Source organism: Salvelinus namaycush, chromosome 35 (genome assembly GCF_016432855.1).
Source record: "Salvelinus namaycush isolate Seneca chromosome 35, SaNama_1.0, whole genome shotgun sequence".
Lineage (NCBI taxonomy): Eukaryota > Metazoa > Chordata > Actinopteri > Salmoniformes > Salmonidae > Salvelinus > Salvelinus namaycush.
The window spans coordinates 15,904,083-15,921,669 of record NC_052341.1 but is presented as its reverse complement, the minus strand read 5'-3'; the positions used below and the strand labels follow the sequence as shown (position 1 = coordinate 15,921,669).

The following is a 17,587-nucleotide window of genomic DNA, read 5'->3' as shown; positions in this document are numbered from 1 at the left end:
AATACTAATATGACTCTCTCTCTCAATACTAATATGACTCTCGCTCTCTCTCTCAATACTAATATGACTCTCGCTCTCTCTCTCTATACTAATATGACTCTCGCTCTCTCTCAATACTAATATGACTCTCGCTCTCTCTCTCTCTCAATACTAATATGACTCTCTCTCTCAATACTAATATGACTCTCGCTCTCTCTCTCAATACTAATATGACTCTCGCTCTCTCTCTCTATACTAATATGACTCTCGCTCTCTCTCAATACTAATATGACTCTCGCTCTCTCTCTCAATGCTAATATGACTCTCGCTCTCTCTCAATACCAATATGACTCTCGCTCTCTCTCTCAATGCTAATATGACTCTCGCTCTCTCTCTCTATACTAATATGACTCTCGCTCTCTCTCAATACTAATATGACTCTCGCTCTCTCTCAATACTAATATGACTCACTCTCTCTCTCAATACTAATATGACTCTCGCTCTCTCTCTCAATACTAATATGACTCTCGCTCTCTCTCAATACTAATATGACTCTTTCTCTCTCAATACGAATATGACTCTCTCTCTCTCTCAATACTAATGACTCTCTCTCTCAATAATAATATGACTCTCGCTCTCTCTCTCAATACTAATATGACTCTCGCTCTCTCTCTCAATACTAATATGACTCTCGCTCTCTCTCTCTCAATACTAATATGACTCTCGCTCTCTCTCTCTCTCTCAATACTAATATGACTCTCGCTCTCTCTCTCTCAATACTAATGACTCTCTCTCTCAATACTAATATGACTCTCTCTCTCTCTCTCAATACTAATATGACTCTCGCTCTCTCTCAATATTAATGACTCTCTCTCTCAATAATAATATGACTCTCTCTCTCTCTCTCTCAATACTAATATGACTCTCGCTCTCTCTCTCAATACTAATATGACTCTCGCTCTCTCTCTCTCAATACTAATATGACTCTCTCAATACTAATATGACTCTCGCTCTCTCTCTCTCAATACTAATATGACTCTCGCTCTCTCTCAATATTAATGACTCTCTCTCTCAGTACTAATATGACTCTCGCTCTCTCTCTCTCAATACTAATGACTCTCTCTCTCAATACTAATATGACTCTCGCTCTCTCTCTCTCAATACTAATGACTCTCTCTCTCAATACTAATATGACTCTCGCTCTCTCTCTCTCAATACTTATGACTCTCTCTCTCTCAATACTTATGACTCTCTCTCTCAATACTAATGACTCTCTCGCTCAACACTAATATGACTCTCTCTCTCAATAGTAATATGATTCTCTCTCTCAATACTAATATGACTCTCTCTCTCTCTCTCTCTCTCTCTCAATACTAATATGACTCAGTCAGTTAAATCCATAGATGTTACTGTGTGTCTGTCTACCAATGTCTACAGTCTGTCTGTCTACTCCCACCCTCCACTCTGTCTGCATACTAACAAATTACATATATAATGACTGTGAGTCTTATAATGATAAAGTATTTTTTTAAATGGCTGATCCCTGTGTGACCCTTTACTCTCTCTGTCCTGTTGGGAACAATACTTGTATGACTCAATCAGTTAAATGCATACATGCACACGACTGTCTACTCCCACAACACGTTCTCTCCTTTCTCTCCTCCATCTTTCGCTACTTCTCTTGTGTTCAAATGTAGAGGTCAGAGTTATAAAACACTGTTTTGATGTCCCATACCTTTATGGGGGAGTATGTTGTGGTATATATAACACATATAACTCCTATATAACTCCCTGTATGTGTGTTGTGTGTTACTCATCCCTGCCCTGTGTGTCCCCACTCTCCATTTAGCATCCACTTACCATATAATCTGCATATTAACACATGACTCACACAATAACTGTCAGCCTTAGAATGATCAAGTGTAAAAAATGTAAAATACTTGTGTTGTATAACATGACTTATCCCTGTGTGTCCTACTCCTCTCCCTGAAGCTCTGACGGCAGCGGCTGGCCGTGGGAAGCTAGACGTCTGCAGACTACTGCTGGAGCAGGGAGCAGCGGTGGCTCAACCCAACAGACGAGGCATCGTGCCCCTGTTCAGTGCTGTCCGACAGGGAAACTGGCAGGTGAGGCTGAGTTTACCCTTTATAGTGCACTACTTTTGACCAGGGCCCATAACACAGAACATTTCATATTAAAGGTACTGTAGACTCAGAAAAATGACGTTTCTACGAGCAGCACCGCAGATATTGCGATGAGCGAGATGCAAGACTTCGCTCTCACACAGTCACACACAGTATCTGCGCATGTGCATGGGTTCACTTCACGCTGTTAGAGCGTGGTAGGTATGAGACCAAAACAGCTGAGAAGTTTAGCCTCGCGCTTCAACGCTCTTAGTTGTTGTGGAAATTTACTCACTATTCTGTTTACTTTGTGCACCCATGTCATATCGCAAATCAAATCAAATTGTATTGGTCGCATATACATATTTAGCAGATGTTATTGCTGGTGTAGGTAAATTCTTGTGTTCCTAGCTCTAACAGTGCAGTAATATCTAACAATACACACAAATCTAAAATAATAGAATTAAGAAATATTAGGATGAGCAATGTGTGTGTGTGTGTGTGTGTGTGTGTGTGTGTGTGTGTGTGTGTGTGTGTGTGTGTGTGTGTGTGTGTGTGTGTGTGTGTGTGTGTGTGTGTGTGTGTGTGTGTGTGTGTGTGTGTGTGTGTGTGTGTGTGTGTGTGTGTGTGTGTGTGTGTGTGTGTGTGCGTGCGTGCGTGCGTGTGTGTACAGTACCAGTCAAAAGTTAGGACACACTTACTCATTCAAGTGTTTTTCATTATTTTAAATATGTTCTACATTGTACAATAATAGTGAAGACATCAAAACTATGAAATAACACATATGGAATCATGTAGTAACCAAAAAAGTGTTAAACAAATCAAAATATATTTTAGATTTGAGATTCTTCAAAGTAGCCACACTTTGCCTTGATGACAACTTTGCATTATCTCAATCAGCTTCATGAGGTAGTCACCTGACCTTCATTTTTATTTTTATTTAACCAGGCAAATCAGTTAAAGAACAAATGATTATTTACAATGACGGCCTAGGAACAGTGAGTTAACTGGCTTTTTCAGGGGCAGAACAACAGATTTTTACCTTGTCACCTCTGGGATTTGATCTAGCAACCTTTCTGTTAATGCTCTAACCACTAGGCTACCTGCCGCCCCATGTCTTAAAGTAATGATGGACTGTCGTTTCTCTTTGCTTATTTGAGCTGTTCTTGCCATAATATGGACTTTGTTTTTAACCAAATAGGGCTATCTTCTGTATACCACCCCTACCTTGTCACAACAAAACTGATTGGCTCAAATGCATTAAGAAGGAAATAAATTCCACAAATTAACAAGGCCCATCTGTTAATTGAAATGCATTCCAGGTGACTACCTCATGAAGCTGGTTGAAAGAATGCCAAGAGCGTGCAAAGCTGTCATCAAGGCAAAGGGTGGCTACTTTGAAGAATCTCAAATATAAATATGTTTTGATTTGTTTAACACTTTTTTGGTTACTACATGATTCCATGTGTTATTTCATAGTTTTGATGTCTTCACTATTATTCCACAATGTAGAACATATGAAATGGGTAAAACAGTCAAATCAGACGAAGAGAGATCGAACAGCAATGTTGACAAAAACAAACAGTTGTGTACTGGATGGTAACGATAGTGTTGTCCCTTCTCAGATCGTGGACCTGCTCCTTACTCACGGAGCAGACGTGAACCTGGCTGACAAGCAAAGCCGAACCCCTCTGATGATGGCTGCCTCAGAGGGTCACCTGGGCACTGTGGAGTTCCTACTGGCACAGGGTGAGGGTCAGGAGGAAGAAAGCATCCACTCATGTCCTTGTCATTTACATTGTCTTTGACCTTCTGTGCTTTCATCCTTTGAATTATATAACTCTCAATTACTTTTTTTCATCATTACTTTGTTAAATACAATCACCAAAGCATTGATGGTACTTTATTTTACCAATTGACCTTTGACTCCCAATGCTGACCTCTAATCCCTGACCCCTCTGATCCCCCTGACCCCTCTGCCAGGTGCATCCCTACCTCTAATGGACAAGGAAGGGTTAACGGCTCTGAGCTGGGCATGTCTGAAGGGACACCTGCCAGTGGTGCGCTGTCTGGTGGAGAGGGGGGCTGCTACGGACCACGCTGATAAGAACGGACGCACGCCCCTCGACCTGGCTGCCTTCTACGGGGACTCAGAGGTGGTGAGTTTATAATGCTCTCCCGGGAACAGGCCCAGATCCCCGTCATTTGCGTGAAGAAAAGACGGAGGAAAAGAGGACGCAGATCGGGCTGCCTTTTGAGAATCCATAGGCAAGCGAGTAAACTCCCACTGCCATCAATTCTACTTGCTAACATGCTATCATTGGAAAATAAAATTGATGACCTACGATTATGATTATCCTACCAACGGGACATTAAGAACAGTAATATCTTATGTTTTACCGAGTCGTGGCTGAACGACGACACGGATAATATAGAGCTGGAGGGATTTTCAATGCACTGGCAGAACAGAGAAGCTACGTCTGGTAAGACGAGGGGTGGAGGTGTGTGTCTTTTTGGTGCGCGATGTCTAATATTAAAGAAGTCTTGAGGTATTGCTCGCCTGAGGTAGAGTACCTTATGATAAGCTGTAGACCACACAATCTACCAAGAGAGTTCTCAACTATATTATTCGTAGCCGTCTATTTACCACCACAGACCGATGCTGGCACTAAGACTGCACTCAACCAACTCTAGGCCATAAGCAAACAAGAAAATGCTCACCCAGAAGCGGCGCTCCTAGTGGCCGGGGACTTTAATGCAGGCAAACTGAAATCAGTTTTACCAAATTTTTACCAGCCTTTCACATGTGCAACCAGAGGAAAGAAACTCGACCACCTTTACTCCACACACAGAGACGCATACAAAGCTCTCACCTGCCCTCCATTTGACAAATCTTACCATAATTTTATCCTCCTGATTCCGGCTTACAAGCAAAAACTAAAGCAAGAAGTACCAGTGACCCACTCAATACGGAAGTGGTCAGATGACGCGGATGCTAAGCTACAGGACTCTTTTACTAGCACAGACTGGAATATGTTCCAGGATTCATCCAATGGCATTGAGGAGTATATCACCTCAGTCATCGGCTTCATCAAAAAGTGCATCGACGAGGCCTCCCGGGTGGCGCAGTGGTCTAGGGCACTGCATCGCAGTGCTAACTGCGCCACCAGAGTCTCTGGGTTCGCGCCCAGGCTCTGTCGCAGCCGGCCGCGACCGGGAGGTCCGTGGGGCGACGCACAATTGGGCTAGCGTCGTCCGGGTTAGGGTGGGTTTGGCCGGTAGGGATATCCTTGTCTCATCGCGCTCCAGCGACTCCTGTGGCGGGCCGGGCGCAGTGCGTGCTAACCAAGGGGGCCAGGTGCACGGTGTTTCCTCCGACACATTGGTGCGGCTGGCTTCCGGGTTGGAGGCGCGCTGTGTTAAAGAAGCAGTGCGGCTTGGTTGGGTTGTGCTTCGGAGGACGCATGGCTTTCGACCTTCGTCTCTCCCGAGCCCGTACGGGAGTTGTAGCGATGAGACAAGATAGTAATTACTAGCGATTGGATACCACGAAAATTGGGGAGAAAAGGGGAGAAAAAAAAATAAAAAAAATAAATAAGTACATCGACGACGTCGCCCCCACAGTGACCATACGTACATATCCCAACCAGAAGCCATGGATTACAGGTAACATCCGCATCGAGCTAAAGGCTAGAGCTGCCACTTTCAAGGAGCGGGACACTAATCCGGACGCCTATAAGAAATCCCGCTATGCCCTCAGACGAACCATCAAACAAGCAAAGCGTCAATATTGAGATTAAGATTGAATCCTACTACACCGGCGCTGATGCTTAACTATTACAGACTACACGGGAAACCCAGACGCGAGCTGCCCAGTGACGCGAGCCTACCAGACGAGCTAAATGCCTTTTATGCTTGCTTCGAGGCAAGCAACACTGAAGCATGCACGAGAGCAACAGCTGTTCAGGATGACTGTGTGCTAATGCTCTCGGTAGCCAATGTGAGCAAGACCTTTCAACTGGTCAACATTCACAAAGCCGCGGGGCCAGATGGATGGACCACCAGATGGACCACCATCGTCCCTTTGCCCAAGGAAGTGAAGGTAACCTGCCTAAATGATTACTGCCCTATAGCACTCACGTCAGTAGCCATGAAGTGCTTTGAAAGGCTGGTCATGGCTCACATCAACAGCATCCTCCCGGATACCCTAGACCCACTCCAATTCACATACCGCCCCAACAGATCCACAGATGATGCAACCTCAATCGCACTCCACACTGCCCTTTCCCACCTGGACAAAAGGAGCACCTTTGTGAGAGTGCTGTTCATTGACTACAGCTCAGCGTTCAACACCATAGTGCCCACAAAGCTAAGGACCCTGGGACTAAACACCTCCCTCTGCAACTGGATCCTGGACTTCCTGACGGGCTGCCCCCAGGTGGTAAGGGTAGGCAGCAATATGTCTGCCACGCTGATCCTCAACACTGGGGCCCCTCAGGGGTGTGTACTTAGTCCCCTCCTGTACTCCCTGTTCACCAACGACTCTAACACCATCATTAAGTTTGCTGACGACAACAGTGGTAGGCCTGATCACCGACAACGATGAAACAGCCTATAGGGAGGAGGTCAGAGAACTGGCAGTATGGTGCCAGAATAACAACCTCTCCCTCAATGTGAGCAAGACAAAGGAGCTGATCGTGGACTGCAGAAAAAGGCAGGTTGAACAGGCCCCCATTAACATCAACGGGGGTGTAATGGAGCTGGTCGAGAGTTTCAAATTCCTTGGTGTCCACATCACCAATGATCTATCATGGTTCAAACACACCTAGACAGTCATCAAGAGGGCACGACCACACCCTTTTCCCCTCAGGAGACTGAACAGATTTGGCATGGGTCCCCAGATCCTCAAAACGTTCTACAGCTGCACCATAAAGCATCCTGACCGGTTGCATCACCGCCTGGTATGGCAACTGCTCGGCATCTGACTGTATGGTGCTACAGAGGGTAGTGCGTACGGCCCAGTACATCACTGGGGCCAGGTTTCCTGCAATCCAGGACCTATATAATAGGCGGTGTCAGAGGAAAGCCCATAAAATTGTCAGACACTCCAGTCACCCAAGTGAAAGACTCTTTCCTCTGCTTCCGCACGGCAAGTGGTACCGGAGCGCCAAGTCTAGGACCAAAAGGCTCCTTAACCTGTATAGGCCAGGGGTGCCGCTAGCGGCACTCCTCCCACATTCCATTGAAAAGGCAGAGCGGCAAATTCAAAAAAAAAATTCTTTGAAATATTTAACTTTCACACATTAACAAGTCCAATACAGCTAATGAAAGATACAGATCGTGTGAATCCAGCCAACATGTCCGATTTTTTAAATGTTTTACAGGGAAGACACAATATGTAAATCTATTAGCTAAACACCTTAGCAAAAGACACCATTTTTTCTTTGTCCACCAACACCACTAGCTATCACCAATTCGGCCAAATAAAGATATTGATAGCCACTAACCAAGAAAAAACCTCATCAGATGACAGTCTGATAACATATTTATGGTATAGGATAGGTTTTGTTAGAAAAATGTGCATATTTCAGGTATAAATCATAGTTTACAATTGCACCCACCGTCACAACTCGACTAGAATAAATACATAGAGCAACGTGTATTACCTAATTACTAATCATAAAACATTTCGTAAAAATACACAGCATACACTAATCGAAAGAGACAGATCCTGTGAATACAGACAATATTTCAGATTTTCTAAGTGTCTTACAGCGAAAACACAATAAATCGTTATATTAGCATAGCACATGTGCAAACATTACCAGAGCATTGATTCTAGCCAAAGAGAGCGATAACGTCAACATCGCCAAAATATATAAATTTTTTCACTAACCTTCTCAGAATTCTTCAGATGACACTCCTGTAACATCATATTACAACATACATATAGAGTTTGTTCGAAAATGTGCATATTTAGCCACCAAAATCATGGTTAGACAATGACAAAAGTTGCCCAGCTGGTCAGAAAATGTCGTGCGACATATTAGACAGTGATCTAGTCGTATACATAAATACTCATAAACGTGACTAAAAAATATAGGGTGGACAGCGATTGATAGACAATTTAATTCTTAATACAATCGCTGATTTACATTTTTTAAATTATCCTTACTTTTCAATACAGTTTGCGCCAAGCGAAGCTACATCTAACAAAATGGCGGCATAAGCGATTAACATTTTTCGACAGAAACACGATTTATCATAATAAATTGTTCTTACTTTGAGCTGTTCTTCCATCAGAATCTTGGGCAAAGAATCCTTTCTTGGGTCTAATCGTCTTTTGGTCGAAAGCTGTCCTCTTGCTATGTGGAAATGCCCACTGCGTTCGGCATGAACTGGAAACGTGCCCAGAAGTTCAAAGTGTCTCAGAAATAAATGTCCCAAAATCGCACTAAACGGATATAAATTGCTATAAAACGGTTTAAATTAACTACCTTATGATGTCTTTAACACCTATTACAAGTAAAAACATGACCGGAGAAATATTACTGGCTACACTAAAGCTTGGAAAAAGAGCAGGTCGGTGTCCACCGTGCGTCCGGCGCAGCTGGAAAAGGGAAACTACCTACACGTTGTTCTGTTTTATAGAGGCTGTGATTGCGCAATCGACTCCATTCAAAGCGTCATCACGTAAAGACATCCAGGGGAAGACGTAAGCAGTGTTTGTATCCTCATAGCATTCACAGGGACCTTTAAACTGACTCCAGATCAGGGGCCAAGATGTGTGAAATCTGACTCCATGTCAGGGAAAGTGCTGTAGAATGAGTTCTGTTCCACTCAGAGACAAAATTTCAACGGCTATAGAAACTAGAGAGTGTTTTCTATCCAATAATAATAATAATATGCATATTGTACGAGCAAGAATTGAGTAGGAAGCCGTTTAAAAATTACACGATTTCCAGAAAAAGTGACAACAGCACCCCCTATCCCAATGAAGTTAACAGCTTCTACCCCCAAGCCATAAGACTGCTGAACAATTAATAAAATGGCCATCGGACTAATACATTGACCCCCCCATTTGTTTTGTACACTGCTGCTACTCACTGTTTATTATCTATGCATAGTCACTTCACCCCTACCTACATGTACAAATTACCTCTAACCTGTACCCCTGCACACTGTCTTGGTACCGGTACCCCCTGTAAATAGCCTCAATATTGTTATGTTATTGTGTTAGTTTTTGTAATTTTTTACTTTAGTTTATTTGGTAAATATTTTCTTAACTACTCTTGAACTGCACTGTTGGTTAAGGGATTGTTAATAAGCATTTCACGGTAAGGTCTACACTTGTTTTATTCGGGCGCATGTGACAAATAAAGTTTGATTTGATTTGGATGGACAACATTAGGAACAAAAGAGACACACTTGTATTGTAGGTCTTTTGTCTATCCCGATGTGTTCAAGTATAATTATATTTGTGTATATTTTGCGAGCAGTAACTCTCCCAAATTGTAGAACCCTCCTATGATTCTACTCTAATGAATATCATTTGAATCACTACATTTCTCCCTCCTCGCCCCTGTTCCCTTCTTCTGCTGTCTGTCCTCTCAGGTCCAGTTTCTAGTGGACCAGGGGGCGATGATAGAGCATGTGGACTACAGTGGGATGCGTCCTCTGGACCGGGCCGTGGGCTGCAGGAACACCTCCGTGGTGGTTGCCCTGCTCAAGAAGGGAGCCAAGATAGGTATGGAGAATGGACTTAGTGTTAGACTGAAGGCCAATTGATTTTGGGCAGGGGCTGTCCCAAATTGCACCCAATTGGCCCTGGTCAAAGATAGTGCACTATGTGGGGAATATGGTGCCATTTGAGACACAGACAGGACTTGTATGTAGACAGTGAATGAAATACCTCTACTGGAAAATAACCCATTTCTCTCCACAGTGCAACAGGATATTTTGACTGTTGACAGTTTTATTTATTATTTTACACTTGACTATCTGATATTGATACACAATACAAAGACTATTCATGCATACAGTAGGATGACACAGAAATACAGAATATGCATCTTAAATGGCAACCTATTTCTTATATACAGTACTAGTCAAAAGTTTGGACACACATATTCATTCCAGGGTTTTAATTTATTTTTTACTATGTTCTACATTGTAGAATAATAGTGAAGACATAAAACTATGAAATAACACATATGGAATCATGTTGTAACCAAAAAAGTGTTAAACAAATCAAAATATATTTGATATTTGAGATTCTTCAAAGTAGCCACCCTTTGCCTTGATGACAGCTTTGCACACTCTTAGCATTCTCTCAGCCAGCTTCAATTAACAGGTGTGCCTTAATAAAAGTTAGTTTGTGGAATTTCTTTCATCCTTAATGCGTTTGAGCCAGCCAATCAGTTGTGTTGTGACAAGGTTTACAGACGATAGCCCTATTTGGTAAAAGACCAAGTCCATATTATGGCAAGAACAGCTCAAATAAGCAAAGAGCAAACGACATTCCATCATTACATTAAGACATGAAGGTCAGTCAATATGGAGAATTTCAAGAACTTTTAAAGTTTCTTCAAGTGCAGTCGCAAAAACCATCAAGCGCTATGATGAAACTGGCTCTGATGAGGACCGCCACAGGAAAGGAAGACACAGACTTACCTCTGCTGCAAAAGATAAGTTCATTGGCGTTAACTGCACCTCAGATTGCAGCCCAAATAAATGCTTCACAGAGTTCAAGTAACAGACACATCTCAACATCAACTGTTCAGAGGAGACTGTGTGAATCAGGCCTTCATGGTCGAATTTCTGCAAAGAATCCACTACTAAAGGACACCAATAATAAGAAGAGACTTGCTTGGGCCAAGAAACACGAGCAATGGACATTAGAGCGGTAGAAATCTGTCCTTTGGTCTGATGAGTCCAAACGTGAAATTTTTGGTTCCAACCGCCGTGTCTTTGTGAGATGCAGAGTAGGCGAACGGACGATCTCCAAATATGTGGTTCCCACCGTGAAGCTTGGAGGAGGAGGTGTGATGGTGTGGGGGTGCATTGCTGGTGACACTGTCTGTGATTTATTTAGAATTCAAGGCACACTTAACCAGCATGGCTTCCACAGCATTCTGCAGCGATACACCATCCCATCTGGTTTGCACTTAGTGGGACTATCATTTGTTTTTCAACAGGACAATGACCCAACACACCTCCAGGCTGTGTAAGGGCGATTTGACCAAGAAGGAGAGTGATGGAGTGCTGCATCAGATGACCTGGCCTCCACAATCATCCGACCTCAACCCAAGTGAAATGGTTTGGGATGAGTTGGACCGCAGAGTGAAGGAAAAGCAGACAACAAGTGCTCAGCATATGTGGGAACTCCTTCAAGACTGTTGAAAAAGCATTCCAGGTTAAGCTGGTTGAAAGAATGCCAAGAGTGTGCAAAGCTGTCATCAAGGCAAAGGGTGGCTACTTTGAAGAATATAAAATATTTTGATTTGTTTAACTCTTTTTTGGTTACTACATGATTCCATATGTATTATTTCATAGTTTTGGTGTCTTCGCTATTATTCTACAATGTAGAAAATATTTAAAATAAAGAAAAACCCTTGAATGAGTGGGTGTGTCCAAACTTTTGACTGGTACTATAGTACTTTTGACCAGAAGTCTCTTTGGAGCTGAGCTAACAGCTAAACCCCCACTGCTACTCTATGTCCCCCCCCACCCTGCTGCTGTACCGTACTGCAGCTTTTCTCTGTTCACTCTGGCTAGTCACTCCTCAGGTCTTTATATCTGTCTTTGTTGTTCTACTGTTACCGTGTCTCCTGTATTCTTTCTCTTTCATGTTGTCGCTCGGTCTCTTCCTCTCTCTCAGCTCTCTGGTTCTTTCTTTCTTTCTCCCTTGTTCTTTCTTTATCTATAGTTCTTTCTTTCTATCTCTCTCTCTACTCTCTCGTTCTTTCTCTCTCTCGACAGGTGGTTAGCACTGGCAGTATGTTTTTTTTCTTCCTGTGTCTCTTTCTTTCTGCTGAGGCACTTAGCCCCGCTTCTCACTGCTGCTTTTTTCTGTTCCTTCTCTCACTCTTCATCTTCCACCACCTCCTTTTTCTCTTTCTGTTTTTTTCCACTTGTCCTCTCTCTCCCACGCACCTTTTTCTGTTTTTTCTTCTTTGATTACTCTGGCCCGCTGCTCTCCGCCCCCCCCCCCCCCCCCCCCCAACACTCACTTCCTCCCTCGCTCATGACCTCTCCCCCTCCCCCTTGATCTCTCTGCGGTACCAGGATGTCAGACGCTGCCCAGTCGGCCCAGAGGTAATCCCAAGGCTGTCGACATCTCACCCCAGCAGGCATTTTGACAGCCCTATCTCCTCTTTCTGTGTTGTCTCTGTGTCGTTATGGTCTAAGTGTCAGCAGGCCAGCTTAGCTGCAAACCCCATACTGAGAAATAACACTCAGGTATTACTATTATCACTGAGGCCGGTTTTCAATCCGATTGTGGATTATAGGCATTGCAGCTTTTAAAGGCAATGTTCCTTCATTCGTGGAGATCCCATTCACTGTAAACGCTGCATATGTTGGCTCAGTCATAATTTGCCTTTAAAAGCTGCAATGCCTATAATCCGCGATCAGATTGAATGCCGTCCTAAACTATTACTTGGACTGGTTTTATTTAGAGGTAGATGTTCATATTCCTGTTGGTTATCATATGACAGCATGCCCAGCCTCCAGCATACTACATTGTATCAAGGTGTTTTCTTATTTCCATCTCACAGATGCATGATGAACCCCTCCTATACCTTCACTTGGTAATGATCACCAGGGGAACTGCATGCGTCTGTAATGCCTTTTCTCCACTATCCACAGTTCAGATGATTCTACTGTGCATTGTTCATCCTTCTGAAATGTTCCTCAGTGTCAGCTAGACCAGTCAGAAGTCCTGTTCTTAACTACTTCCTCTACCGTTGCCACAACCTTGCCCTGGTCTGCAGAGCTCTGCTGTGTCCTGCTTGCCTAACTGCTATGAGTCTTTTCGTCATGCAAGAAACCCACCAACCTTGTACTCATCTCTCTAGTCTCTGTGTAAATGAGTTTCAAGTGTTGCTTTCTGCAGAGAGCTATCCTAGTTAGGTTAATTGTCTTGCGTCAGATAGCGCGATGATTCCGCCTGCACTGACTGGCGGTTGAGGGACGAGCGTCGCGTAGGAGTGAAGCCACCTGATGTAAGACAATTAGATTGGGAGTGACTCAGTCTTTACCAGCCGCATAATTTTTGTATTTTGCAATCTTTCATATTTCTACCCTTTTGGCTGGGATATTGTCCCTACAATACAGTGTACTCCTCTACCTAGAGCAATAGACTTTAGAAAGAGAATAGCTTAATTTTCTCTGCAGCGGACAGACGTCTGCCTATCTCTGTCATTCCTGCCATTTTGTTTGTTGTTCTTGTCAGTTGTTGTGTGTTTACTGTGACTCAAAAACAACTCCTACATTCCTTTTCTTTTATCTTTCCCTGCTTCTCTCACTCCTTTCTTTCTCATCCTGTGTTCTTCAGGTCCAGCCACATGGGCCATGGCTACCTCCAAACCCGACATCATGATCATCCTACTGAGCAAGCTGATTGAGGAGGGAGACAGCTTCTATAAAGTGAGATCAGGAGGCCCTATCCGAATCTGAGGAAGGACAGTCAACTATTGATGAAAAATATTAATACATACTGTATAAGAAAGAAAATATATCTATACATCAAAGAAATAAAATGTTATCTAATCAAACTGTGATTATATATATTTTTTACACTTTTACAGATGTATTTATCCTCAAGTGCTATACAACTTTTTTTGTTTTAATCATCAATAAGACCTATATGTTGCCTGTCTTGTATGAATAACATGTTGTGTGTGTCGGTGTGTTCAAAAGAAAGGGAAAGTGAAGGAGGCAGCACAGCGGTATCAGTACGCCCTCAAAAAGTTCCCCCGTGAAGGCTTCAGTGAGGACCTCAAGACTTTCAGGGAGCTCAAAGTGTCCATCTTCCTCAATCTGTCCCGATGTCGGAGAAAAATGAACGTGAGTTGGCGGGCTCTGACCATGGATGCATCACAAATGGCACCCTTGTGCCCTACTTTTGACAAGAACCCCATGGGCCATCTATAGTATATTATCTATATGTAATAGTGTAAAGTATGGTAAAAGTATAGGTGATGAGCATTATAGTACTGTACCTATAACATTACCTCTGTTTTACCTCAGTAATATTCTGTAAGTATCTGACTCATGGATCACATGTTATTGCTCTCAGGACTTTGGGATGGCTGAGGAGTTTGCTACAAAGGCGCTTGAATTGAAACCAAAATCATACGAAGCATACTATGCCAGAGCACGTGCCAAGCGTAGTAGCAGGTATTTATTTCCCCTGCACATCCCTGATATCCATCTACTGTAGAATAGTTGACATACTCCGCTTCACCCTCTTATCTTCTTCAGCCTCTCATAAAAGTTTTCCTTCTTTTTTGACCAATTAATTAAAATGTGTTCATTTTCACAGCAGTGTTTTAAAAACCTTCCCTCATTTCCAACCCTGTCGTATCTTTCCTTCTTGTCTGGATTTGTAGACAGTTCCCTGAGGCCTTGGAGGACCTGAATGAAGCCATGAAGCAGAGCCCCAACCACTGTGAGATCCAGCGCCTCCTGCAGCGAGTAGAGGAGGAGTGTCGACAGCTCACCCAGGAGGAGGAGGATGCACAGAAGCTGGAGCCTCCCCCATCTCCTCCCCCATCGCCTCCCCCAGAGGAGGGAGAGGAGGAGGAGATGTCCCTGTCCTCCCTCCCCCTCCCCCTGGAGCTCCCCCCTCCCCCGGAGCCTCGGCTGGAGGACATGGAGCCGGTCCAGGATCTGTTTGAGGACGAGGACTATCTGGAGCAGGAGCTGGAGGCCATGTCTATGGGGAGTATGGGTTCTATGGGTCTGGCCCTCGAGAGGGAGCCCCGCTCCAACCCCTCCAGTCTGCCTATCATCCAGAGCCCACCTCTCTCTCCGACGAACCACCAGCACCCCTACCATCACCAGGACCAGACCTACCTGTCAGGGGGCTCCCCCATGGGCCAGGCTTACGACTATGGCCACCCCAGCCCCACCTCCATGTCCTCCCCTGGCAGCCAGAACTACCAGCCACCGTCGCCCCCCTCCCTCTCCCCCACGCACCACAACTCCCACTATCGACACAGCCCTCCGCAGACCTCCCCGGTCCACCAGACCACCTACCACTTCAGCCCCCCGCCCATGGGAGGCAATGGAGGAGTGGGGCAGGGGATGGACCACGGATACCAGAGCCCCCCGCTCTCCCCCCTGCGTCGGGGTGGGGTACAGAGCCAGTACAGAGCCAGCCCCCCGGTGGAGAGTGTGTGTCTGTACAGGTCCCAGTCAGGCTCTCCAGTGCGCTACCAGCAGGAGCAGCCTCCCCTGTCCAAGATGAGCAGCCAGAGGTCCTTCCAGCTGAGCTCACAGCCCTCCCTGCACCACCAGGCCTCCCTGCACCACCAGGCCTCCCAGCACCATGACACCCTCCAGACACACCAGCACCACCAGGCCCAACTGCACCACCAGGTCTCCCAACAGCACCACCAGGCCCAGCTACACCACCAGGTCTCCCTGCACCACCAGGACTCCCTGCACCACCAGGGCCTGCGTCTCCAGCCCTCCATGGCCCAGATTGTTCGCACCAACCAGCCCAGCAACGCATACGGCCAGATGGGCCACCCCATGCGCTACCAGGGGGGCTCCATGGACGTGCCGATGGAGAGCCAGAGCCGGTTGATGTACCAGCCCTCCCTGGATGGTCGCTCCATGCCCCAGTCCAGCCTCTCAGCTGGGGCCCTCTGTCAGCATGGGGGCCGAGGAGGGGTCATAGAGGGCCTGATGAAGGACGAGCTAACCCAGCGCCCCTCCTCTGCCTACCGTGCCAGCAGTGGGGGGGGACAAGGGGGCCAGCTCCAGGGGGGTGTCCGCTATAGCCAGACTCCCCAGATTATCCGCAGCCAGTCGGCCGCCTACTACCCTGTCGCCAAGCATGAGCTGGAGCGTCAGAACAGTGCCATGCCTCAGTGCCAGCTGGGATCGCCAGAGATCGGCCACATGGTGAGGCGGCCCATCAGTGCCACTACCCCGGAGATCAAACCGCACATGTCCACTCCGCGGCCCCTCATCCACTCCCAGAGCGTGGGCCTCCGCTTCTCCCCGTCCAGCAACAACATCTCCACGGGGGGCTCCAGCTGTAATCTAGCCCCAGGCTTCAGGCCTTCCTCTTCCATCCAGGGGATGGAGATCCCGCTGCAGGTGGCCTACGAGGGCTACGAGGGGTACGAGCACTCCTGTAACGATGACATCTCCCCAATCTCGCCGGCCCAGGGAGGTGGTGGGGGGCTTTACCAGGGCGAGGGCACCCGCTCACGGACCACGCCCTTCATGGGTATCATAGACAAGACAGCGCGGACTCACCAGACTCAGTACCTGCAGCAGCCCTCGTCCCAGCGGCCCTGGGCCATGACCTCCATGGACTCTGGCATCAGCCCCACGTCGCCTGGCCAGCTGATCCAGCAGGGCTCGTCCTACAGCCCCCCGACCTCGCTGGGGAATATCGCCTACTACAACAAGACTAACAACGCCCAGAACGGACAACTCCTGGAGGAGGACTACTACCCCCAGCAGCAGCAGTCCTCCCTGGGCAAGCTGGCCAACGGTGGCTCCCGGGGCGGAGGAGGGGACATCCTGGAGAGGGTGAGCCAGGTGCCCACCTATCCAGACGTGAAAGTGGCCAGGACTCTGCCCGTAGCTCAGGCCTACCAGGACAACATGTACCGACAGCTCTCCCGTGATATCTCCCGTGACTCTAGGCAGGGCCCCACCTCCCCCATCAAACCAAAGAGACCTTTTGTGGAGTCGAATGTGTGAATGTCCAGTCCACGGCCGAACTGGGCGTGTGAGTGGGAGGGGAGGAAAGGGGGAGGGGGGAAGTTGAGTTGGGCTGGTCTGACATTGATGAGGAGCACATAATAAAAAGACAGAGTACAGCCCCACTCACACAGAAAGCAGTGTCTACAATAGGCACACACTGGCGGTAGAGGTCTAGTCATACAGTACATAGATACTAAATACTAATACGTGAGAGATTGTACTATTTTGTTGTTAAACTTCAACTCTGCACACATCGAAATAGAAAGATATGACATTGAAAGGTGATGACAGGGCCAGTGCTGATCACACCCAGGGTCAGAGGTCCTGACACTTTTATAGGGGTGGGGTGTGGCACAACTTGGGGAGGTCTTGTGTGGGGTGGTGAGAGTGAAATTGGGGGCCCTTACCTTACTGTACCTGTGGACTCTAACCATCTACCATCTTTTATCCTTAAAATACAAAGTGTGCTCTTATTCAAGGTTGCTAGACTCCGTAATACAATACTAATATGTTCAATACTGTAAATGGAAATT

The 17,587-nt window shown here is 46.0% G+C and overlaps 1 protein-coding gene across 1 annotated transcript in view; it reads left to right on the top strand.

Moving 5' to 3' along the window:
- The window catches only part of tanc2b (tetratricopeptide repeat, ankyrin repeat and coiled-coil containing 2b), a 64,586-nt gene extending 47,515 nt beyond the window's left edge, over positions 1-17,071 (top strand). The window contains exons 17-26 of the mRNA XM_038975294.1: positions 1,972-2,105; positions 3,728-3,851; positions 4,086-4,261; positions 9,717-9,849; positions 13,660-13,751; positions 14,025-14,171; positions 14,404-14,504; positions 14,717-15,626; positions 15,783-16,061; positions 16,098-17,071. Coding sequence (XP_038831222.1) covers positions 1,972-2,105; positions 3,728-3,851; positions 4,086-4,261; positions 9,717-9,849; positions 13,660-13,751; positions 14,025-14,171; positions 14,404-14,504; positions 14,717-15,626; positions 15,783-16,061; positions 16,098-17,051 — 3,050 coding nt within the window. The 3' untranslated portion in view covers positions 17,052-17,071. The remainder of the gene's footprint in view (positions 1-1,971; positions 2,106-3,727; positions 3,852-4,085; positions 4,262-9,716; positions 9,850-13,659; positions 13,752-14,024; positions 14,172-14,403; positions 14,505-14,716; positions 15,627-15,782; positions 16,062-16,097) is intronic.
- Positions 17,072-17,587: the final 516 nt, after the last annotated feature.